At 41.8% G+C, this 24,855-nt stretch overlaps 1 protein-coding gene across 5 annotated transcripts in view; it reads right to left on the bottom strand.

The window, feature by feature from the left end:
• Window positions 1-24,855, bottom strand: part of LRRC56 (leucine rich repeat containing 56) — a 47,471-nt gene that overhangs the window by 3,577 nt on the left and 19,039 nt on the right. For 4 of the 5 annotated variants that reach the window (XM_048486698.1, XM_048486697.1, XM_048486696.1 and 1 more), the window contains 8 exons: window positions 17,058-17,154; window positions 16,061-16,258; window positions 14,360-14,531; window positions 13,063-13,257; window positions 8,080-8,144; window positions 4,304-4,422; window positions 2,439-2,647; window positions 922-1,285 (listed from right to left, as the gene is read on the bottom strand). In XM_048486698.1, coding sequence (XP_048342655.1) covers window positions 922-1,285; window positions 2,439-2,647; window positions 4,304-4,422; window positions 8,080-8,144; window positions 13,063-13,257; window positions 14,360-14,531; window positions 16,061-16,258; window positions 17,058-17,154 — 1,419 coding nt within the window. The remainder of the gene's footprint in view (window positions 1-921; window positions 1,286-2,438; window positions 2,648-4,303; window positions 4,423-8,079; window positions 8,145-13,062; window positions 13,258-14,359; window positions 14,532-16,060; window positions 16,259-17,057; window positions 17,155-24,855) is intronic. The other variant, XM_048486699.1, reaches the window with a different exon arrangement.

The following is a 24,855-nucleotide window of genomic DNA, read 5'->3' as shown; positions in this document are numbered from 1 at the left end:
GTTTTTATTCTAAAAATCCTTTTCATGATTTTCTTGGGAGTTTTAGTGAAGTGTTTATCGGGTGATACCAGCTTTGATCGAAGAGATGTATGGATCCTTGTTCTGTTTTAATTTGAACATGTTTTACAGCTGATGTTTTAGGAAAATATGATAAATCATATGTTCTCATCTGTTATTATTTTACAGGGAAATTTTAAACAAAGTTATACCCCTCCAAGACAATTATTTTAAAAAGGCATAACTCTGTTTAGGATTGTCCGTTAATTTTGATTTATTGTTTTACTTGGTTTTTCATTAACTGCTTTGAATAATATGCCTAATAAAAAGACAGGGTGTGAGTCTTTTAAATAAACACACTCCTTCCCAACCACACAATGAATACCATTTGTAGCACCCTTGCCAATGTGTGGGAAGGAAAAGATGAACTGACAAATAGAAAATAAAGAGGGAGGATAAGCTATTTTAAAAGATACAAGCTAAGAATAAAGTCATGGCTCCTGACTAAGTTTCACATGTGTATGGATATCTGTAAATTTGTGATTATTCCTTGATGGGGGAAATGTACTCTTCACATGCTTAAAGGCATATTAAAGGCCTGGCCTATTATAGTAAGAAAGGTATAACCAATCTCATATATATTTAGTTTGTGAAACGACTTAGAACTCTTTGTTTGAGAAGGGCAACAATACAGGACTCCATCAAAAGCAAGTGGCAAGTTTAAAATCAATAGGGCCATGGCTCCAACCCTAATCGAGTCACATATGCACGAATTCACTGCAGTTTATGCGTTTAAGTATGCCTAAATTTATGTTGGATTTCAGCCATGATATTTATCATCACAGGATCAATGAAACAGCCATTATCCTATGTACATTTCTTCTATTTATTTTAGCAATCCCGGCCAAGTTTATGTAGCCAAACCTGATGACTGTTGATCCAGTTGTTGCTGGTCCTGAAATAGGTCTTTTGATTGTCTTATTGATGCTACCACAAGACCTGTGCTTCTGGCCAAACACAGATATGTCAGATGAGGCATCAGGCTTTCCACAGAGTCTAAGAACAGTAGTCTTCTCAACCACATGCTGCACATCTCTGTTCACAGTTGATGAGAAAGTTGGCTTCAGCTGAGCTACCTTTTCTGAGTTGGGTGCTTTCAGATGTCTGGCTCTGACAAACCCACCATTCACACCTGGTATGTATGCAGGTGAGGGACATTTTGGAGGAGAAGGTACAAGAGGGTGCTTTACAAGAGCAGGTAATGCATTTTCCAAGATATGCAATGAATCTGAAATGCAAAAGAAAGATTTAGAACAAAATCTTAAAACAGTTTATGGATTTCTAATTAGTTTATTTTAGCAAAGCCAAACCACGGCTGCGGGACATAACTGCACTTCAAAGGAGCTGACCTATTGAGGGTGTTGCAGGCCAGGTTTAAGCTGCTCGGGAGTCTTACAGATAGAACATTACATCCAGCCCAAACATTCACTTCCTCAGCCAAGCTAAAGGCTTCTGCCCATGCAGTCCAATTACACACAGGAATTAAACGAACTGTGAGGAAAAAGCAGCTGTGTGGCCTCAGCTGATTGAGGTCGAATAACAAAAAGTTAAAAAATCATGAATCTTCAGCAGGATTCTGAAAGCTTTCCTCAAGAAATACCAGGATGCATTGCTTTAAAAAGAAAGCTGAACTTTTTGAAAGTTGATTTAGTGCTGTTGGTTCTAACAAAATGTCCTTTAGGAGACAGACCTTATGTGCTCCTTGGCCAAGACCATTAAATAACTGGGGACTTTACAAACCAATTGATTACAAGCACAATTAATTTACGCGCACATAATTCAGTCATCCTCCTTTGAGATTTTGCTATTGTTCTAAAGATTATGCATTTCCCAGCACTAGGTGCATTATACTTTGCATCAAGGAGAAAACAATTCTCATTTTAGGGAGCAGAACTGTTGTTACTATTGTGGATAAAACAGCCCACTGGATAAAATGGCACCTGTGAACCATACAGCTTTCCTTCCGGTGTCCACACCATTTTGTAAACATTTGAAATTTTGTTTTAATTAAAATGTTTTAAATGCTTTTAAAAGGTAAACCCTTTCTATTTTAGCACTCTGGCAACATACTAATTGAATCCCTTAAAAAAGAATGAAGAGTGTCTGGAAGCCACATCCTCACTTCCACCCCAGTGTCATCCCCTCTCCCATTTCATGAATGTCTGTTTTTATCAATTCTTTGAAAGCAAAAGGCACCCTGCTAGAGCTGCAGATTTATCCTGAAGGTGTTCATCTTCAAAGATGAACAGGCAGCCGTGCCTCTGCTGTCCATTATGGACTAAATAGTGCAGGATTATTTTTTAATGTAGATTTGTAGAATAAAATATGAAGCTTTTATGCAAATAGGAGATGCTGGATAAACAGCTCTCTGTGTTCCTTACCTGAGGATGATTGAGAAATACCAGACTGATAGGAAGAATCTGGAGATATCTTTTTGTTTAGGTTCTCACTGTTCGTTTCTTTTGAATCTTCATCACAGCTGTCACTCAGGCTCCACTCTTCTTCCTCTTCATCACTGTGTGTTATTTTCAGTACTTTGAGAGCCTTCTCCCTAGGGATGGTGTGTGGGTACCTGGCAGAAAGGTTACACCTACACAATTACATTTTCATCCTGCCCCAGACATAGGATATGTTATTCCATATTTAAAACAAAAACATAATGTCTCATTGTCGAGAACAGGTCTCCTGGAGATGGACTGAATTGCTTCTAGTATGCACCCACAAGCTCTCTCCATCTAAGGTCCAACAGCCATAAACTGTCACCACTTTAGCATCTGTAGACACATCTTAAAGAGAACATAAGATTCCCAGTATTATCTAGGGAACAACCCTCAAAGCATCACCAAAGCATGAGTTAGGGAAGCAAGCGGAAAATACTCCAAAGGTATTTTGTTGACTGACCATGGCAGTAAGGAATCAAAGAGGAGAAAAAAATGCTACAGAAAGTAAAATCTGAGCTTGCATGGCATTTACAGATGTCCTTTAGCCAATGACAGAAAGCCTTAAAGACTACTTATCACAATATTCAGATCGCATTTTGACAATTAATGACAAAGTCTGGCAAGGAAATTCATCAGGAGAAGCCTCTTCAGACCCTTCATGATTGAGAGATAGGGACATTTCACATAGTTAGCAAAATATTTAAACAAGGAAGGAACTGGCAAAGGTTAAGAAGCAGCTATGCTTCTGCTGTCCTGATTTGGATCAAGAATGCTAGACATAAAGAAAATTTTAAATTTCCGGGTCAGCAAACAGACTGTAAGCAAAATGCAGCAGTTCAGCTACTAAAAGCTCATCACATCCATATATGTATATTTTAGATGAAATACATAACTATTATATCTAAACAAGACTAAAAATAGCCCAGATTTAAACTGCAGAATATGTACTTGATCTCTAGCACCAAAAAAAGTCTTACTCCCAGGTGAAATAGCAGGATCTTACAGCTTGTTCAGTAATGCTTTGATTTGGGCTTTGACAATTTTGACCTGCGAAGAAATGCTACATGAAGAGAGAAGCCACCAAAAAGTGGGGCTCCATTACAAAGGTGTGATACATGGATGATACAGGGGCCACGTGCACGGGAGACTTCCACGTTTTACAGTGTACTTTAAAGTAGGAGCTCGAAGTACAAAATCCCATTAAAATAATTATTTTTAACCATGTGGGCTGCATCTTTTGTTCTGACACCAATATCCTTCGACAGCCTTATAAATAACTGCTAAAAATGAATCAAGCATGTCTTTCAGGGAATCTGTGCTTACAAGGCCTTGATTTTTCAATCTGTGAAGATAATTTATCCTACTTATAGGAGGAGTGAGTTGGCTTGAAGACTACAAATCAGTTCCAATATGGAAACCATCTGAATTTAAAAGTCAAAGGCAATTCCTCAGAATTGCCACACAATGGCTGAAATGCTTGTTATGTTAGTGAGCACACACAGAAAGCTCATCATTTTACTCATGTGATATTACAAAGGCAGTCAAATCATGTGGATGTACTGGTGGAAGTACAAGGATTCTCTAAATCTCCCCCTGAATGGGCCAGGAGACACGGTATCATCATAGATTCTTTCCTTATTGTAACTGCATCAACACAGATTTGGGCATTCCCTGCTTTTTTCCTCTTTCATGAGGAATATTTTACCATGCCACAACCTGGAATGTAAGCTAGCTTGCTTTGGTTCCATGCAGGGAGGTTTTATTACTTGACAAACTCCTGATTTAGAGATTAAATCTGAACTCACTGGTTATGCTGCTCCGTCCAAATTTTCAGCTCAGCAAAGATTTCTTCTGCGTTTCTATCACCAGTTTCTTCCGAGTCATTCGGATGACACTGTGGCTGCAACAGGTTCATTACTGTAGACTGAAACATTTGTAGAATTTGTCAGAAAGCATTTGTATTACATCACCCTAGTGCCTTTTCAATTCCTGATTTCAAGTGACTGACATTTCAAGGCACACATTAATGAATTACAAGTTCATCTGACACAACAGGTGCAAAGAATTCTTAAGCATAAGCATAAGCATTTTATTGTCATTGTGCACGCACAACGAAATTTACAGTAGCATTCCTCGATGCACACAATTTCAGACTCATACATCATCCTCACTTTCCCCTTCCTCCACCCATCCCTACACAGCCCCAAATACATCAATATGAAGCAGCGGAGTTTAGCATAGCCACAGCTCTAGAGTAGAAGCTGTCTCTAAGCCTCTTTGTCCTAGTTCTGAGGGCCCTGTATCGTCTGCCAGATGGTAACAGTTTAAAAAGAGAGTGTGCTGGATGAGACGGGTCCCTCAGAATATTTTGGGCTTTATTTAGGCTTCGGGAAGTATAGATTTCTTCCAAGGAGGGAAGAGGGCAGCCGATAATCCTTTGTGCAGTAGTGATCACCCTTTGGAGCGCCTTCCTATTTGCCACTGTGCAACTGGAGAACCATACACAGATGCAGTAGGTTAGGACACTCTCTATAGCACAGCGGTAAAAGGACACCAGAAGTTTTCCATCTAGTTGTTGCTTCCTTAAAAGTCTCAGAAAGTACAGTCTTTGCTGGGCTTTCTTAACCACCGCTGCAGTCTGTACGCCCCAGGTCAAGTCCTCTTTAATCATAATGCCCAGAAATTTAAAACTAGCCACCCGCTCCACTTGATCTCCATTTATAGTCAAGGGCTGAATTTCTGAGCTATTCCTTCTATAGTCCACTATGAGCTCCTTTGTCTTGTTAGTGTTAAGAACCAGGTTATTTTCCCTGCACCATGAGAGCAGTCAGTCCACTTCATTCCGATAGGCAGACTCATCCCCTCCAGAGATGAGCCCCACCACCGTTGTGTCATCAGCAAATTTGATAATGGTGTTACTATGATAGACAGGAGTACAGTCATATGTATAAAGGGTGAACAGTAAAGGACTCAACACACAGCCCTGTGGCGTTCCCATATTTAGAGTAAGAACTGAGGAAACCCGATTTCCCAGTCTAACCCTCTGGGAACGTCCAGACAAGAACTCCCTAATCCACTGTCAGGCACTGTCAGGCAGCTGCTGTTGTCCCATGAGGGCTGAGGGAGATCCCATGAATTAGCATGCTATGGCAGGATTAAAGAAGAGCCGCCCTTCCTTGCTTTCACACTGGGCTTCTAATACATGTGAGCCCACTACAAGTGAGAGGAGACCACTGGGAGTCCATCATGACTAAGAGACAAAACACATTTTATTAGAACTAGCATGTTTGTGAGGAAGGAAGCCAGTGCACTACAGGATCAGGACAGATTCTATCTAGCAAAGACCCTTCAATGCTCAGGGCACATGAACATACATTACACACCTCATACATTTCCCATTGACAGAGGTCAAGATACCACTGTAAGGGCAGAAAGGAACATATGCCCCCTCCACTGCAGCATGTTATTTTTCCATGACAGTGAAGTGTAGCTATTCACTTTTATGACAAAGTAAAAGGAAGGGAAACTGTTGGATGGGTGAAATATATTCCCTGGCCCATGGGGCCCTATGTAAGTTTTGCCCCCTATAAACTGTTCCACATTGTAGTCAATTTAATTTGTTCCACAAATGAGAGCAATCGAGAGCTGAACTAGCACCTTTGTGCTCTTTGTTGGCTTGTGTTCCTTTTCTTGGTTCTGTGGTAAAGTGAGAACACAAGGAACTGGTGTATTATCTGAGGTGAATTGAGGGAAACAGCACCCAGGGCAACACCTGGTCAAGCGCCCCCACACCCGGTGCTTCCCTTATGGCAGCGGCTTTGGCAGGCAGCTCTGGTGGGCGCAATGGGGGCAGGCCAGCTCCTGCCCTCCCCATCAGCAGGGAGGGCAGGAGCCCAGAGCTCTACCTTTGCAGGGGGGGCTCCTGGCAGCATGGCAGGGCCCAGCCTCAGTGCTGGTTAGGCGCCGGCCAATGCTGGCGCAGCCAGACAACACCAGTGCGATCCCCTGGTGGGGGAGAAGCCTTGCAACTCAGTCCAGCCTTGGGCACAAGCGAGTGGCGCTCTGGCACTGGGGGAGCCACTGGGTGCCAGCTGGGGCACTGCACTGCGGGAAAGGCTGGGTGTGGGGACCCAGCCGGCACCTGGCACCCCTCCACGTGACCAAAAGGCATGCGTCCAGGGACATGGGTTACCTCATGTCCCTATGGGCGGTACGCCACTGTGTATTATTAAATAAGATAGGATACCACCCAGGTCACAGTCTAGTTAAACTGCAACTTAGTTCCCCAGCAGTTTGGGCTTAATTGTGTAAAGCATTATACTATCAATTATAACTGAAACAATTGCATTTATTTTGCATTAAGAGCACTTGTACAGAATACAGAAATGTAATGGTTGAATCTTCACTTATGAACATCAGTGTTTTCAAAAAGGCTTCTGATGCTGCATTTTCATTAAGTGCATAAGGCCTCCAAAGGCATGCAAGTGATCCTGCCTACTTTGCCAATAGTTTAGTTTTGTTTATAGAGGTAACAACGTGCATTATTGGGTAACTGCTTTCCACCATTTCCTCCCAAATCTGTGCCCAGTTTTAAATATTTTCAATCTATTCTGCACCATTTCCTTTTGAAGATAAACATGAAGATCTTATGCAAAGTCATTCCCTCATCCTCTTCTTTGTTCTCCTGACTTACTGAGCAGGGGCTAAAATATCCCTAGCCCATTTCTGCTTTCCTCTCTTGCTGACAGATGGGGCAGTACATTATCAGGCAGTTCATACCTCCAACAAGGGACAGTGTTTTGATGTGGCGCCCATACAACCTCTGTAGCACAGACATGTTTTTAAGCCTTCTTTGCTGTTTTTTTTCTTCCTAAGAAGATTTTCTACAGATAGTAAAAATGTATGGCCATTTCCGCACGGAGGCGGAAGTGGCCGGGTCAGCATACTCGAAGCCGACCCGACGACGCTGGGACCATTCGCATGAACGGTCCCAGAAAGAGCCGGGACGACGGCGCCGCAGAGCGCTGTTGCCCGACTGACCCGGCAAGTCCCCGGGCCTCCGGCATGTCGCTGAGGCCTGAGGACACGCCCCCCCCGGGCCCTGCACACCTGCTCCAGCGTCGCAGGGCAGGGGGGCATGTCCCCAGGCCTCGGCGACGCGCCGGAGGCCCGGGGACAAGGTAAGTGCAGGGAGGGAGGGGGGGGGGGAAGCGGCAGCGGCTTCCAGCCAGCGTTTCCAGAAAAGTGCGCTTCCCAGCGCACTCTGGAAACGCAGGCTCGGCGCCGGGCGGGCGGCTCGAGGGCAGCGCCGCTGCGAAGCAGCTGCGCCCCCTGTGCGAATGGCGGCCTGGGGACGGCGTTTTTGCCATCCCCAGGCCGCCATATTCTGCCCGTGCGGAAACGGCCTATGACATTTTGTTGAATTATGAACTTTTAGCGCATTGGCAGTACAATCCTAAGCAGAGTTTGTACCCTTCCAGGTCCACTGAAATCACCTGGCTTAGAAGGAAAGTAATGAAACATTCATCTCACACTGGCTTCTTCCCACCCTAATATAAAGTACACAGAAAAGAAAACCTACACCTAGTTTTTGCCGCCGTGCGTGAAGAGCCTTGATAGGGTTCCCACATATCACTCTGCTGACACCTGGCAAAAAGAAATGAAAAAAAGGCTTGTTCCATTTTACCATTCCATATTTTTTTTAAAAAAAATATTTCATGTAGCAGAATGTCTAGTCTGCTTATATACAGCAAAAATTGCAGGGTGACAAAAAGGTCTTTAAAAGTGAACAAAAACAACAACAATTAGAGAAGACTATGAAAAAATATAGTACAAAAGTGTGAGTAGTTTTATTTTATAAGCAAACTATGTAGATTGTACAAAAAGATTGAACCCTAGTGATTATAGAGAATAATATCAAACTACTTACTCAACATTACAGATAATATGAGATTCCAAGAGGTGGCAAATTTCAATTACCTTCATACTGGTAAGGTTGAATTTGTGTTTTAAATTCCATAGGATGGGCTTGAATTTCAGACTCTGATTTAAAAACTGAATATCCACTGAGACAACACAAAAGATCAACAACAACTTCACGCTATAACTATAGGCTTTTCTGCATTCTCTTTTTCCTTGTCTCAAAGTTCCTGGTTTTTTTACTTGTTTTAAAAAATTCTGCAGATGTTTTATTCCCTCTAGTAGTAAATTTGATGTATCAGAAGATTAACAGCCCCATCCAAACTCCACCAAGGTGGACCGCGGTGCGGATGCAGCACTGCCTTGTCACCTCCAGAAGGGCTTTTCAGCTGTGGGGGGACCTGGGAAAAGCCCCATAGGGTTGAAAAGTTTGGTGGCATATGCCTGAGGGCTGGTGCACTGTGCAGCCAGCCCTCAACTCCGGGGGGAAGCTGACTATGCCAGCTCCATCCACTGGTATCTGAGTAGGGTAACAGCATTGCCCTGCAGCGGTCCCAACTTCCGGGCTTTGGAGAGGCAGGGCTGCAGGCCATGTGGTCACTGATATATCTACCCTCTCCCCCAGGGGAGGGTGACTGCACCAGCGCAGCCGCATGCCATTTCCACAGGTCCTTTCAGCTCCCCCCCTTTGGGTGGGGCTGCCCATCTAGCTTATTTCCCTGCAGATGGATCAATTTTTACTCTTCATAAAAATGGATAAAATATTAAACTAATGGAGGGAGCAAAACATGTGCAGAACTTTAAAAAAAACCCGAGATAAAGAAAAAGAGAACGCAGAAGTGCCCTATACCAATTTACTCCTGTTATACCGTAAGCCTTAATCATGAAGAAAATTAGGAACAGCATAGAAGTACTGAAAACAATATCATTTGAGGAGACCTTCAAAATATCATTCTGAATGGACACTGTCAATCATTATCATATCCCATGCTTAAAATATGTTTAAGGCAAAACTCCTTTATGAACAAAATTCTTCTTTAAGTACAAAATTCAATATTTGTATGCAATCATTTGCTTCTCTATTAGGTAACAGAATGCCTGAGAAGAGACGAGTGCATCCAGAAAAAATCCTCTGGCCTTAACAAACTCTTCTCCCATGGAGACTACCATAGTCTTAAAATATTGTCAAGTTGCTTCAGGCTTACAATTACCTATCACTGTAATTAATGATCTCAACAAATATCCTATTGCCAAAGTCTTGCAGATTGAAGGCCATGGCCAATCCATCTAAAGTCAATTCATTTTTTGTTGGGTCTTTCTTCCCCCTTTTCTTGCCTTTACTTTTCCTAGCATGACTATCTTTTCTGCTGAGACTTGTCTTCTGATAATGTGACCGAAGTACAAAAGTCTCAGTTTGGTCATTTTAGCACCTACGCTTGATTTGATCAAGAACCCACTTATTTGTCTTTTGGGCAGTCCATGGCATCCATAAAACTCTCCTCCACCACCTAATTTAAAATCAATCAACGTCCTTCCTGTCAGCTTTCTTCATTGCCCAACTTCCAAACTCGCACACAATAATGGGGAATATTTTTATTTATTTACTATTAAGTCACAGCTGACTTATGGCATCTCCATGGGGTTTTCAAGGCAAGAGACATTCAGAAGTGGTTTGCCACTGCCTTTCTCTACATCATGACCCTGGTATTCCTTGGTGGTCTCCTATCTAAATACCGACCAGAACTGACCCTGCTTATCTTCCAAGATCTGACAATATCATTCTAGCCTGGGCTAGCCAGGTCAGGGCTAATGGGGAATACTAGAGCATGAATTATCTTAGTCACCAATGACACATCATTACATTTAAGCATCTTTTCTAACTCCTTCAAGTCTTCACAGTTTTCTTACAGTAAAGTGGTGTCAGTGTATCTCAAATTGAAATGTTCCTTCTACCAGTTTTCACTCTATCTTCTCAGTCTAATCCATTTTTCCTTATGATATGTTCTACACAGAGATTGAACTTTCATTTGTGACACATTCATTTCTTTTAAAACTAACCATTGTTTTTCATGATCCACACATTCAAAAGCTTTGATGTAATCTATGAAACAAGCTGATTTTCTTCTTAAATTCTCTTATACATCAGTAGCCAATATAAATCTGCAAAACGACCTGTCGTGCCTCTTCCTTTTTTTGAATCCAGCTTGAGCATCTGGAATTTCTCATTCCATATATGGTAACAGTCTTTATAAATTCCAGATTCTTCTTCAAAAAATTCTTCTTGGAAGAAATCTCGTCATTCTTTGTTCTTTTCTGTATGGGTCTTCGGTATATTCCCATCTTTTAAAATTTTTGTCCTGTTCGGTTATTGTACTTTCATGTTAATATATTTTAATGTTGATGTTTCAGCATGCCTACCTACTTTGAATTTCCCCTTGATTTCTTGGATCTTGTAGAACAGATTTCTTCTTCTTCCTTTTTTGTTGTTCTTTTCAGTTTCTTTATACTGGTTATTATAATAGTTCCCATTCCCTCTATGTACCAGTTACTGGAATGCTAGACATAGACTGCTGATTCTACTTCCGCCACCTTTTACTTCTCATTTATCTTTAGCAGTTTTAAGAGTTTCAGCAGTCATTCTTTGAGGCTTTTGTTTCTTTCTGCTACAGGAATAGCTGTTGAAGAAGAGTTTGGATTTATAGCCTGCTTTTCTCAACTGTAAGGAGTCTCAAAGCAACTTACAAACTCCTTCTCTTCCTCTCCCCTCAACAGACACATTGTGAGATAAGTGGGGCTGAAACAGCAGAGAACTGTGACTAGCTCAAGGGCATCCAGCAGGCTGTGTAGGAGTAGGGAAACAAATCTAGTTCCCCAAATTAGAGTCCGCCACTCATGTGGAGTGACGAAACAAACTCAGTTCTCCAGATTAGAGTTCACTGGTCTTAACCACTACACCATTCTTGCACATTCTTCCTTGATAGTACCTTTAGTTTCAACCCATAGTTCTTTTGGTTCCCACTTACATGAAGTTCGTAATGCAAATCTGTTCTTTACACAGTCTTTAAACACTTCAGGGATGTTGTTTAGATTGTATTTTGGCAATATGAATGTTTTGGTGTTTTTCTTCAGTTTTATTCTAATTTTCAATACTAACAATTCATGGTTCATACCACAATCAACTCCTGGTCTTATTTTAGCAGCAACCATAGAGCTTCTCCATCTTCTGCTTATGTAATTTGTTTGATTTTTGTATTGGCCATCTGATGATATCTATGTATACAATTATCAGTTCGGCTGCCTGAAACATGTTCAAGATTAACAACTTCTGGTCTTCACAATTCTATGAGTTGCTCTCCTGCTTCATTTAGTGCTCTTAGCCCAAATTTTCTGCCAATATTTGATTTTATTTTGTTTCCCACTTTTGCATTCATCTTAGATTCATCATGATTATCAGCATATCTTGCTTAGGTGTGCGATCACTTTTTTCCTGCGTATAAAGCTTTCAGTTTCTTCCTCTTCAATATCTGTAGTTGGGGCATAAACTTGACTGGTTATGCTGAAAGGTTTTCCATGAAGTCTTATGGATATTATTTGGTCAGATTTTACTTAATAGCCCCTGACTGTTTACGCTACATCTCACCTAACTATTAGAGCAATTCTGTTTCTTCTTTGTTTGTTCCTTCCTGAGTAAAATACTCTGAAATTTCTGACTGACATTGTCCTAATCCAGTCTGCTTTCATTCACTCATTCCCAGGATTGCAGCATTTAAATGTTCTATTTCTCATTTTATACTTCTCGCATTCATTTATACTTCTCACATTCCAGGTTCCTTTTATGTGTGTCAAACAGCTCTGCACTATCCTTTTGCATCAATTCACAACACCTGAACATTTGGTCAGCTTTAATCTGGTTGTGCTATTAAGAATAGTGCAACCTGACCTTATCTTCTGCTCTTCCAAGTAGCCCGTTGAGTACTATCTGACCTGTGGGTCCGGTCTTCTAGCACTGTATCTCTTTTTGCTCTGGATGGTCTCATCATAGCATTTTTAAGGTATAAGATGATCAGAAGTGGTTTAACATTGCCTTCTTCTGCACAGTATTAACCAGGGTTGGCTGAAGTGGCATTGCCATTGTCTCTGATAGATCCTTTGCCATGTCACCTCCTCCTACTGCTGCTGCTGGCCAGTATCTATCCTCCAAGGATTCCTTTGTGCCAGTCACCATTGGAACTGTCCATTCTCTTCTGCTGATGTGGGCACTGACTCCTGAAAGGAATAAAACTATGCACACACAAATCAGTCAGACCTCAGCCTACATATCTAGCTGTGCAGAATGAAAGGGGAAACAGTATTTAGTTCCCTACACAATGTTTCAGGAAATATCGGGGCGGGGTGGTTGATGAGGGAACTCAGCTGCCTTGTCTGGTGGTATCTCCAAGTAAGAAAGTGGAAATGTTAAAAGAAAGAGGTCACAGTCATACTGTACAAAAATAAGATCACAACCTTACAAGGCACCAGAGTACATGCCACTCAATAAAGTTCATGGGAAAGACAATTCTCCCCTCAACTATGTGTATTTCCATATTTTCTTTAAAGAAGCTTGTAAGATAAAGGTGGGTAAGAACAGCACAAAGTGATCTTTTACCATGTGTTAAGTCACTGGAATCATCTTCTGGCACCATCTCATCAGAAATTGTGGACTCTGGGAAGATGCTGTTACTAAAGAGTAAATGAGCAGTAGGAGGTCTTTGTGCAGTCTGTGGTCTAGAACTTGATAAGAAATTACTTGTGGGAGGTCTTCCAGCAGAACATGGTCTTCTTGCTGATCCCGAATAAAAATCTAAAAAAAAGGAGGATTTCACTAAGATATTGAGGAGGCACAATTGTTCAATGTTAGCAAAGCAACGATGAAGCACAGTAAACTGGAAAAGTCTTTCCTCATCTTGAGGAAAATTTATCATGTTCAGCCTCTAGAACAAGAATGAACACATGTCCCTCAAATTACTTCTGTACAAACCAAGAGCTCCTGGTAGAGGTTTTAATGTGCTGACTTGCTTTATTTTTTATGTCAGTTTGAATCACCATGACAGTGCAAATGAGTATGTGCTGATACTTAAGGTCTGAGAATGCAAAACAGAGAACAGAAATTTACAATGGGCTTGAAAAAAATAAATATAAGCTTTTTTTAGACTCGATTGTAGATTTTCACATTTAAGTGAAAAATTGTTGGAGTTTTATAGTACATGTACATATATAGTACATGCTTTATTTGTTGCTATGCCAATGCAGGAATTTTAAATCAAAATAAAGATGGACCAGCACAAGTTTCCCTGTATTCCTAGAGCTTCTTCAGACCTAAAGAAGGTCTCATATAAAGGGCAGTTTCATTACAGAGCACTGCACATACAAGTCATTAACACTTGAACAGAATGAGACACGAAGGGCTTTTGAGCCTTATGAAGTTATTTTATAAATGGATGGGTCATTTCAATGAATACTGATCTCACAGGTTTAAGAATTTTTTAGGAAACTATTTCCTGAGCAATGAATTTTGCCATGTAAGACGTAATTAGTGCAGACCAAGAGCCATGGTAAACAAGTTACAGGACAAAACTAGTTGTGAGGGTAGAAGAGCTGTGTATCCAACATTCAGCAGCAGCAGCATGTGAAGGAAGACTTCAGCACAGTCTTCCTGCTGGCTGCTTTTCTATTTCAGGCTGCCCATACACTTCCCTCTCTGCTTTACAGAGGTTTGACATGATGCATATTTGAAAACATGGTTCTGCCACTCTAATGCTTAGTTCTACTCTTCTCCTGTTGCCCTATACACAACCCAAAAGTTACTGTCCGTTCTTATTCTTGCTGTGCTCAAGAGAGAATGCCTATGCTTCCTTCTCCTCAAACGCTAATGAAAACATGATTTACACAGTAATTGAGCATACCTAAACCAGTGGCTTCTTCAATCAAACTTCCTTCTTTGATGGATTCCTTGACTATTAGCCAATCTTTGTTCATTTTACATGGAATGGCAGTTTGATTTGCAGGGACTTCATCCAAACTCTTTAAATGAGGAATGAGTTTTTTTACTTCAGCTCTGTAGTTGTAGTCGGTGACCTAGAACAGAAATTAGAACAGTCTTGAGTGTAGCCATTTTAACCATACTTCCAACAAAAAGTCTAAGAAATAGGCAAAAAATGCATAGGCACCCCATTCAAAACAATGCGAGCAGTTGTTGAAGGCTTGGAGTCCTGATTAGTGGGTCTAGCCTATATGACAGTGGTGGTGAACCTTTGGCTCTCCAGATATTATGGACTACAATTCCCATCAGCCCCTGCCAGCATGGCCAATTGGTCCTTGAACATCTGGAGAGCCACAGGTTGCAGACCACTGGACTAGCCCAAGGTTACCCAGCAGGAATGTAGGAGTGTGGAAACACATCTGGTTCACCAGATAAACCTCTGCCACTCAGGGGGAGGAATTGGGGAATCAAACCCGGTTCTCCAGATTAGAATCCACCTGCTCTTAACCACTATACCACACTGGCTCTCAAAGGGAATCAACCCAGGTAAGCACTAGCCCCTGTAACCTCACCACTTGGAAGAGTATATGTAACTGCTTCCTCTTTTTCCATATGAGATAAACATTGCGTGTATTCCTAATGAATTAAAAGAGGCCAAAACCAAATACAATTTTGTTCAATGTACCAAAATACTCAGCCCTATTCTCCAAAGCATTCACTCATACTTTACACTGCTTGTTCAACAGTGACACTAGCAATCAGATAACATTTCTAATCCAGCCACAACTCTTCCTACCTTATACACAGAAAATGTTTCCTCTGATTGTTGGAGTATTACTATTTTCCTTATCCCCAGTCATACACTTCTGAGTACCTGTTTAAATTCATATTCTCTCTTCAACATTTCATGCATGTGGTGAAATGGATTCTGACTCACAAAAGCTTCTGGCACAATACATGTATTAGTCTTTGGGCCAAAACATCTTATACACTTTTAGGCTTCTTTTCATAGTAGAAACGTCTTGTGCTTATTCAGTTACAACAAGAGGCTTTGAAACATACATTCAGTGGGAATTTTGAATCTCCCAGATTCATGTGTGCCCTTTTCTCCTTGCATTCAGGTCTATGGGCAGGGGTGGCTGAAATCTGTGTGATATTTTCTGCTTTTCAAGCTACTCCATGCAACAGCTTCCCTGCAAAAATAGCCACTGAAAGGGTTCCTTCACTGCTCCCCACTGCTGCTCTTTCCTTTCCAGGGCAAAGCTGGACAGGTGCTGAACCAAAAAGCACTCGTGGTAACAGTTCCTGATTCAAGGGGACAGAGGGGACAAAAGAAATGGGACAGTTCCCAGGCTCCGAATGCCGATAATAGTACAGCTGGGGGGTGGGGTGGGGAGAAGACATGGCCACAGCCTTGTTTGGCTTTGAACGGATCAGAGAGAAGAGAGCATGCAAGGCTAAGTCAAGCTAATTTTGTGCAAAATATTGATGTGGCAACGAATTATGTTCTTAAAAGCCAGCAAAAAGCAGCAACAATGAATGTACAACAGAGACTCAAAAGCTGTATATGTTAAGACAAACAATTAATACATATTTAGTCATGAAGTTTGAATACAATACTTACCTCTGAAGATTGTGGGCTTGGTTTCAGGCAAATAAGGTTGCCTTCCATGGTAAGAATAGTCAATTTGGTACAGAGCCCCAGATATTGAACCTGACCAATGTCCTCAATGCTGTTTCCTTCTAAGTCTAGGACCTCAAGATGTTCCAACAGGCTCACTGGGCTTAAGTCAGCAATGTTGTTGTAGGCTGCATAGAGTTCCTAAAGAAAAAAATGAAAATAGAGGCAGTGAATGAATGACTTCTAGTCTTTTGGATGCAGCACGCTTCCCCATCTAATGGGCCAGCCGCCAGGTTGCGGTGCTGCATCTGCACTAACCTGCCACTCCCATGGAGGCTTTCCATTGGGGGGGGGGGCTTGAAATGCACAAAAGCCTCCCCACTGCAGGGAAGCCCCCATTGGGCTTAATGGACTTATACCACCTTTCTAGTGGCATAAATCCTAAGACTGGGCTACTGACACAACACGGGCAATGACAGCTAGAGAGCCAAATAGCGTCAGCTCCTCTCCCAGCCGCTGCTATGCCAGTGCCAGCCCCCAAAGAATAGGTAAGCTGGCACCGTGTCCAGTCCCACTACCCGGAAGGGCTGCAGTGGATTCACCCCTTTATTGAGGAAAGTGCCGTGGGGAAGGCAAATCTGTTGGCATGGCTGCGCACCGCTCCCACTGGCAGATTCACCACCTCCCTTTGGATGGGGCTGACAGTATCTTATTTTAGATTGTAAATAATTTCAAACTCTCAGGAGCCATGAGTACAATATATAATAAATTATGATGGTAGTTAAATATTTGATTCATATTTAGTATCTTTGATTTAGTATTTGATTCATGTTTAGTATCTTTAAAAAAAGATTCTAGGGTTTTTAAATTTGTAAAAACTGATCTACTTCCATGTATAGTACTAAAAAGGGATAAAGTCCCTTGAAAGAACGAATGAGTGGAAGTACAAGGAAACTAAATATCGAGTGCATCAAATGCATCAAATTCCTGATTGCCCTACCTTCAAAGAACAGCAGGAAGAGATGCCATCCAAGTCTGAAAGCCCACATCGAGCCATCCAAAGGACCTGAAGATGCGACAATGCTGTTCCAAGGTCCCTTAAAAGAACAACAGTTGCAACAGAGGCTTTTGAACTCCGCTAGTTATCATATTAAGTTAGTGTTCAGGAGCTTATACAAGCGAGTAGTGAATCATTAGGGAAGGACACTCCCAGAAATTACATGTCTTTCAGCAAAGATTTCTATCATGCAGCACAATGTGTTAAGATTCAGAAAAATCTAATGATAGACCAATGGTGTATCGCCACAAAACACCCTGCCCCCATCAAACTCCCTCTGTCACCTCAAAACATCTGGGTGCTTCTTCAGCAAACCAGAGGCGGGTTTTCACCTGGGAGATTCAGGAGAAGTCAAATGGTAGGTTGTGAGGAATTCTGCTGATGGTGCAGGGACTTCGGAGCACGCACAAACGGGGTAGCTGCTTTCAGCTCCAGCACTATGCAAGGGCCTGGCTGGGGCCTGGGGGAGGAGAGGTCGCTTCCACATCCCAACAGGCTGGCGTGAGCAGAGCAGGTAGCTGGCCGCCAATGAGGACTTCTGACAGCCCTTCTTGTGGGTTCTGTGTCCTTCACCTCTGATCAGCACAGGAGCGGGCTGCGCTGGCTATGTGGGCACCTGGCATTCCTCAGAGCCAAGAAGTCCTCCGGGAGGAGCCCTGAGAGGAGCAAATAAACCAGCGAGCTCCTGGTCTGGGTGGAACTTGCTGGGCATGGCCTCTGAGTGGTGGGTAGGCAAGGAGTTTGGCTGGAGGCTGAGTGAAGGAGGAAGAGGGGCAGGGCCAAAATGCACCCCATGTGACCCAGGCAAATGGTGCCAGGGTCAAATGATCCTCCTGCCCCCTAGGTACTCCAGTGTGACATTGTTTTCTTGGCTCCAGCAGCTGGAAAGAGAATGTGAATGACTCATCTAGAAGAAAATTATGATAGACTTAGAATGTGTAGTAGAGGGCAAACTACAGGCAAGTTGGTCCCCAAGCAATGAGGTGGAAGCATCAACTCCTTCTCAGAGACACAGTGCACACCCAGGCGAACACATGCCTCACTGCGTGGAGTCAGAAAGGGCACTAGTTAGGGTAGTGAATTATCTGCTCTTTTCCTTCTTCAGATTCTACTTGTAAACGTATTGTCAAAGGCTTTCATGGCTGGATTCAACTGGTTGTTGTGGGTTTTCCGGGCTGTGTGGCCGTGTTCTGGTCGATCTTAGGAGCAAGATCAACCAGCCCACGGCCACACAGCCCAGAAAAACCACAACAATCTGCTTGTAAACTTCATGCCTCAAATTAGACTTCAACCTGGGAGACATAAATAAAGTATGTTCAATCCCGAATAATCCATCCACAAAAGGACTGCCTGTAGAACTGGGTGCACTGCAACTAGTCCTGCCAACCTCCAAGTAGAGTTTGGAATTCTCCCCTAATTCCAGCTTCTCTCCAGGCTAGAGAGATTCTTTTTCTCTGGAGGAAATTGCAGCTTCAAAGGGTGGACTCTGTGGTCTGATATCCCCACTGTGCACCTTCCTCTACCTCCCAAACTCCACTTTTTGACAGGTCTATCCCCAAATCTCCAGAAATGTCCCAAATCAGAATTGTCAACTCAAATTTAATATGAATTAACTTAAAATTTAAACCTCGCCTTGCACATTTAATTCTGAACTGGTTAATTTTGGGTATGTGGATCAACAAATCAGAACAACAGAACTTGGGATTGATGGAAGTAGATAGGTAGGATTATGTTACAAACCTGGAGAAAATCACAAGTTTGCAACAACAAAAAATCCACCACCCTACAATTCAAATCTTAGAAAAACAAATTGGAAAATAAACTCCCCCAAATAATAGAAATAATGCCTGTAATTTTAAGAAAAGCATGGTTGTGGGGCTCACAGTGACCATTTTGGAGGTTGCTAGACAACCATAACAGTGTGGCTGAGATGATTTCTCCAAACCAAAGATGTAGGGGAGGGGGAGCATGGTAAGCTTGAAAAACCAAAATTATCATGGTCAGGTCCTGTCCCACTCTCCTCATGTAACCTAATAGTGAAGGACATCACAAGTGGAGGACAACCACTTAGCACAGCATCTGTGTACATCAAGATAATGCAGGGTTCCATTCCCATGTGATATAATTATTTTGCCAACACTGCAACTTTTGCTTTCACCAGTATTTTCAGTAAAGATAATGATATAAGTACCTACAGTAATAATTTATAGATGGGCAGCCACATCCAAGAGGCCAGATGGCCAGCTGCATCACTGCTACTGTGACGCTCCCATAGAGGCTTCCCGGCAGCATGGGAAGACTTGAAAAGTGAAAAGCCCTTCCTTCTGCCGAGAAGCCCCACTGGCCTTCATAGATATACACTGCCTGTTTAGGTGCTGTAAGTCTGAATTCTCAGCTGCTGACGTAAGGTGGCTAATGGCTGGGGGGGGGTTCAGCTCCTTCCGTGGCCACGCCCCCAGGAAGGCCACATCCACCCGAGTGATCATGTGTCACTCCCACTGGTGGATTCGCCACCCCTTTGGATGGGGCTCATAATCTCTTTGATAACATGATATCTGTGAATTAACTTTGAAACTCTGAATGGTATTACACCCTTTTCCAAGGAGCAAATAAGCAACATAAATTAATTTAAAGGACCTCCAGTTTTGCCTTCCAGCATTATCATTTCTTTTCAAATACCTTTATATTGGGGGGAAAACACACCAGTCACGGGCAAGAATGGATACAGACGATTCCCCGTTATTACTGAAGATGATTTTCTATCAAATTCTGTATGGATATCCTGTTTGATGATTCTTTAGATCACTGTTGCCACGGAGACTGATAAGGATGGGCAACTGTTCTGGCAGCTGCCTAGTTGCACTATTAGTTCCCAACATTCAATGTCTTGCATTTTCTGAGAGATGATAATAACTGCTCTGCTCTCATTTCAGACTAAATCAATCTACATAACCTTTGGGAGCAAAGTAATACAGGTACTCTTCAAATTGATATGGTATTTAACAAAATGGTTGTGCTATATTGCCTGCTGCAAAGGAAATCTGGAGGCACACAAAGTGATTAGATCGGTTTCCATGTGGCTCAAGACAGAAAAAAGAGTAGGGAAAGAAAGCACCCTTCTAACTGAACAGAAGGAAGATCGAAGCAGATCTGGGGTTTATTCCTTAAGAGAAAAAATACCAACTGTACCAACTGTGAGAAGAAACCACTCCTATGCTCACTAGGGCCTTTGAATGTGAGGCCCTAGTGAAACAATCCTGCCACAAAAGCAAGCCACTGGTGATTGTTCAGTAGATGGAACTGCTATTGCAATAGCCAGCAGTGATTCTATTGCATGGCTTTTTATTTCTCGTTTGATGGATATCAAAATTATCTGATACCCAACACAGACACTGTTCACTGCGCAAAATATTTTCTACTACACATTAAAATCTTGGATTTTCTTTAGCTCCTAGTTTGTAATACAAAATTATTGTGGATTGCAAAACATAAACTCTGATTTTCCTCACCTTGATTTTCGGTGCTGTTCCTGGTATAAAAATGGTAGTGTGGAATAAAAATTGTTACTTCAGTCTTACAATACTTGCTACTGAAAATATATCTTAAATGCATCCTTTGCCCAAATATTGAAAAGTTAAAGCCAAGCAGAATATTCAGAAACATCATCTTCTAGTAAGTACCCCGCCATCCTGTGCCTTTCCAAAATGCACACGGAGGTCACGTATTCTCTTGTGCAAAAACAAAAACCTCACTATACACAAAACAAGTCTTAAATAATTATATTCTACTTCTTTGGCTGCAAGAGGTTCTCTTAGGCAGCCAACAAAGTTCTACCAGTTTAAAATATACAACTGAAGATCAAGAAATAATGAAGAACGTAAACACATGAAATATTTAAAAATATAAAACATTTAGCAGCAGCAAAATAAAACTTAAAAAAACTATGGTAAATACATTTTTATGGCTGCAGAGAATCAGGTTTAACTAATGAAATTCAAAATCTTACAAAATAAGGGCAATTTGTTTTCACAAAGTTATGCAAAACTGGGTGGATTCCTATGAAGGGGAGGGAATTCCACAGTTTTAACACCTCCAACAGTTTTAACACCGCCACTAAGAAGACACTGTCACACTAAACTTCTGAAGGTGGCAGGACACAAGAAACCTCACAAGATAATCTCAGAGTGATGATAGCCTTATGTTAGAGAAAGCAGCACTTAAGATGCACCAGCCCCAAATTATATTGGTTTTAAAGATCATTGCTAGGAACAAGTCAGTCCAGAAGCAAGGCAAGAATGAATGATAAAGTGCCATTAAAGCATAACACATGCAAAATAGCTAGCCTCTTTTAGAAACTGAGAAGTCAGGCTCTGGACTGGCTGAAGTTTCTGAATGAATTGCACAAGCAAAACCCACAGAGCATATTATATCAATGAAGCCTGGAAGATGCTAATAAATGTGATCAGGCCAGACTTCTCCAGGAAAGATCTGACGTATTAACCCCAGCTTGGCCACGGCAGTCACCTGGGCATCTAGGAGGAACAGCTGAACCAGAAGAACACCTAAACTGAGCACTAGAGTTTTGAAGACTAGTATAATCCCACCCAAAACAGACTGTAAACCATTTTTAGGATCATCTCCATCACAAAAAGTATTACTGTTTTGTCTGCATTAAACTTCCACTTGTTTACCTTCACTCAGGCAGCCGCTGCCTCCAGGTATTGGTTCAACCACAGCCTACTTAAGATTAGGTTGATAAAGAGAGCTGGGTGACATCTGCATATTGATGATACCATATCCCAAATCTCTGGAAAACCCTTCCCTGTGGTGTCTTGTAGCTATTAAATAGCATATTAGATAGCATAGTATTACTGTGCCATATGAAATAAGTTTGTTCTCTGCAAGAACACTTAGACATATAGTCCCCATCTGTACACTGTAATGAAGTGTACAGCTTAATCATATGACATTTCTTAATATGAAAAAGTGTTCTGAACAAGGAAGGAGAAATGTAATAAGATATTTAAATGGATTATTTATAAGTCCTTTTGATGTCCTTCAGATTGGTAACAATCTGTAGAGAAGCTTAGTAAATTTAAATCCTACAGATCACAAATGAATTATTGGCAAAACAAAATGATAAGAAATTATTGAGAACCGGCTGGAAGGCTCAGGATGCTTAGCAATTTTATTGTGGTGGAAGGCCAATTCTGTTGTCACATTTGCTCCAACTACTCTTATGTATCAGAGAGAGTCACTGTTTTCTAGTATCAGTCCTTGATAAAACACTGCCCTGTTTTGTTGTTACAAAAGATTCTGAAGGTGTGTGTGTTTTTTTAATTGAGTATGTACTTATTTTGCGTCTTTCTCAAAATGAAGAAGCTGTAGGAAGAAGCTGTAGGAACCGCTCTCTCTGCCTTTGCATGAAGCCCCACACAGTTCACACAATCTGTGGGGCAGGACAATTTCAGAGATTTGGGTGCTGTGTGGTTTCCGGGCTGTATGGCCGTGTTCTAGCAGCATTCTCTCCTGACGTTTCGCCTGCATCTGTGGCTGGCATCTTCAGAGGATCTGATGTTGGGAAAGCAAGTGGAGTATATATCTGTTGGAGTGTCCAGGGTGGGTGGGGAAACCTTGCCTGTGAGTAACAAAGAGAAGTGACAACCAGATTAACCAGGTTAAACAGTTGAGAGCATCTGAATAGAGAGAGTATGAGTAACAAGCTAGAGGACTATAGCCTGGGAGTGAAACCCTGTAGATAGCAAGGTCACTGTGGTGGGAACATCTGAATAGAAGTATCACTTGGCCCTTTGTTTCTTTGTATATAGTCATCCACCTGTGTTTATTATTGGAACTCGGTTTGACACAGTCCTTGACCCTAGTATTTTTTCAACACTATGGCATGCCAAGTTCTGTTCCATTTCATAGTTTCTTCCTTCCTGTCCAGAATTGTCCATGTACTTGTAGGGTTTCAATTGCTACTCTGTGTAGTCTGGCGTAGTACGGCACCAGGTGGTTAGGGCTCTGTTTTTTTCAAATAATATTCTATGTCCAGGTTGGTTTATCATGTGTTTTTGTTATTTTGCACCTAACCAACCTGGACATAGAATGACCGCTAACAGAAATGGATTTCTGAAAACCTCGTCAGACTACAGAAACTAATTAATCCATAACATGAACAAACTGGAAGGAAACATAATGAACGAACAAACTGCAATGACCGAAAATACCAGGGTCATCAACAACTCACCTGCTGAGACTGTTTCCTGAAGGCAAGATGCTGAACTCTCCCGTTCTACAGGTTACTCGAATTCTCGTCGTGTTACTCTTCGGTCTTATCTGTTTCCTGGTTACCGCTTGTTCACAAATTACCACCAGCACCTCCAGCTATCCGAATCTGAAAGAAAGATATGAAGTGTCGATTAAATTTCTGTTTCATAATCCTGACACCAAAGAACCGATTCCGACCGTGAAGCCGACAATACAATTTCGGAATGTTTCCCGTTCATCTTGCTGCGCATCTCATGCTGTGACTGGGGCTACTCCACTGCGGCGGGGTACCTTCGGCGGGAGGCTGTGAAAGGGAGAGGCTGTAAAGTCAGATTGGCGCTGACCTGTACCGTGGAGTCTCTGCTGGAGCACATTTCATATTCCTCTGAAACTTCCATTTTGAAACAAGACCGATGGTTTCAAAGAGTTTGAGCAGAGTGTTAAGAGCAGGGGATACAGCACTACTGCGCTCTCAGATGTTCATGGACTACAAATCGCCAGCACCTGCCGGCATGAAGCCCGATTGGTTTTGCAGGTTGCAGACCCTGTTTTAGAGGAAAAGGAAGTGTGCTCTGCAGCAAAGACTAACTAGCTAACACTTGGAACTTGTCTATATGAGCCAAGTGTCTTTCTACCTACAAGCTCCACTTAATTTGTAGTCATCTAGTTCAACCCTGGCTACTTTGCAGCTATCACAAACACACACATCATAGCCAGGCATTTTCTCGCCATATATAATGTAGCCACTGTACATTCACCTTACTGGGAAAAAACTATTGAAGTAAACATTGGCTTTGTGATACATTTAAAGCCATTGCTGCTTGGCAGTTCAGGACTCTGCATAGGCCTAACTAGCTACAGAAGGCATTTAGCGGAACAGCCTGCTTTTAAAGAAAACATTTATGTAGGTTGTTACATGTCCATACTCATCTCTTCTGAAATTGAAACCAGAAGCAGCAATTAAGATTAAACATGAACGACACTATTGAACTAGAGCGAATACTCAGTAGCTTTGAAATATCAGGTCTTTTGCCAGAATCATTAGGGAACAAGTAACATAATAATATCATGGACCCGAATAAAGATAGGTTTTAACTTGCTCTCTTCAGAGAATGTTCCATGTTTCTCCCTCAATTATTAGTTCATAAATCTGAAACTACTTGGCTGGGGAGAGATAGATGGAACCACTGGAAGTAAAAGCCTTATAAAAGGAGTGTAAAACAGGAATTAACAAGGACCCAAAGCAACACTTTCTCATCATATTCACAGGGGCCTGTTTTCTCTCCTGACCATATCAAGTGGGTAACATTCAGACAAATGGCTCAAGTGTGCATTCATAGGGGTAACAAATATTTGCTTTGATTCTGCTGTGGAAGGCATGATTCCTGATGAACATGGAAGACTTTTCGGAATCTTATAAAGAGTACAAAGCAAAATTAAAACTCCATTTAGACTTGCTCTGTCTGGTCTT

The sequence above is a fragment of the Sphaerodactylus townsendi genome, linkage group LG02 (assembly GCF_021028975.2).
Source record: "Sphaerodactylus townsendi isolate TG3544 linkage group LG02, MPM_Stown_v2.3, whole genome shotgun sequence".
NCBI classification, from domain to species: domain Eukaryota; kingdom Metazoa; phylum Chordata; class Lepidosauria; order Squamata; family Sphaerodactylidae; genus Sphaerodactylus; species Sphaerodactylus townsendi.
Note: the sequence above shows the minus strand (reverse complement) of the source record. Positions and strands in the feature narration are given on the sequence as shown.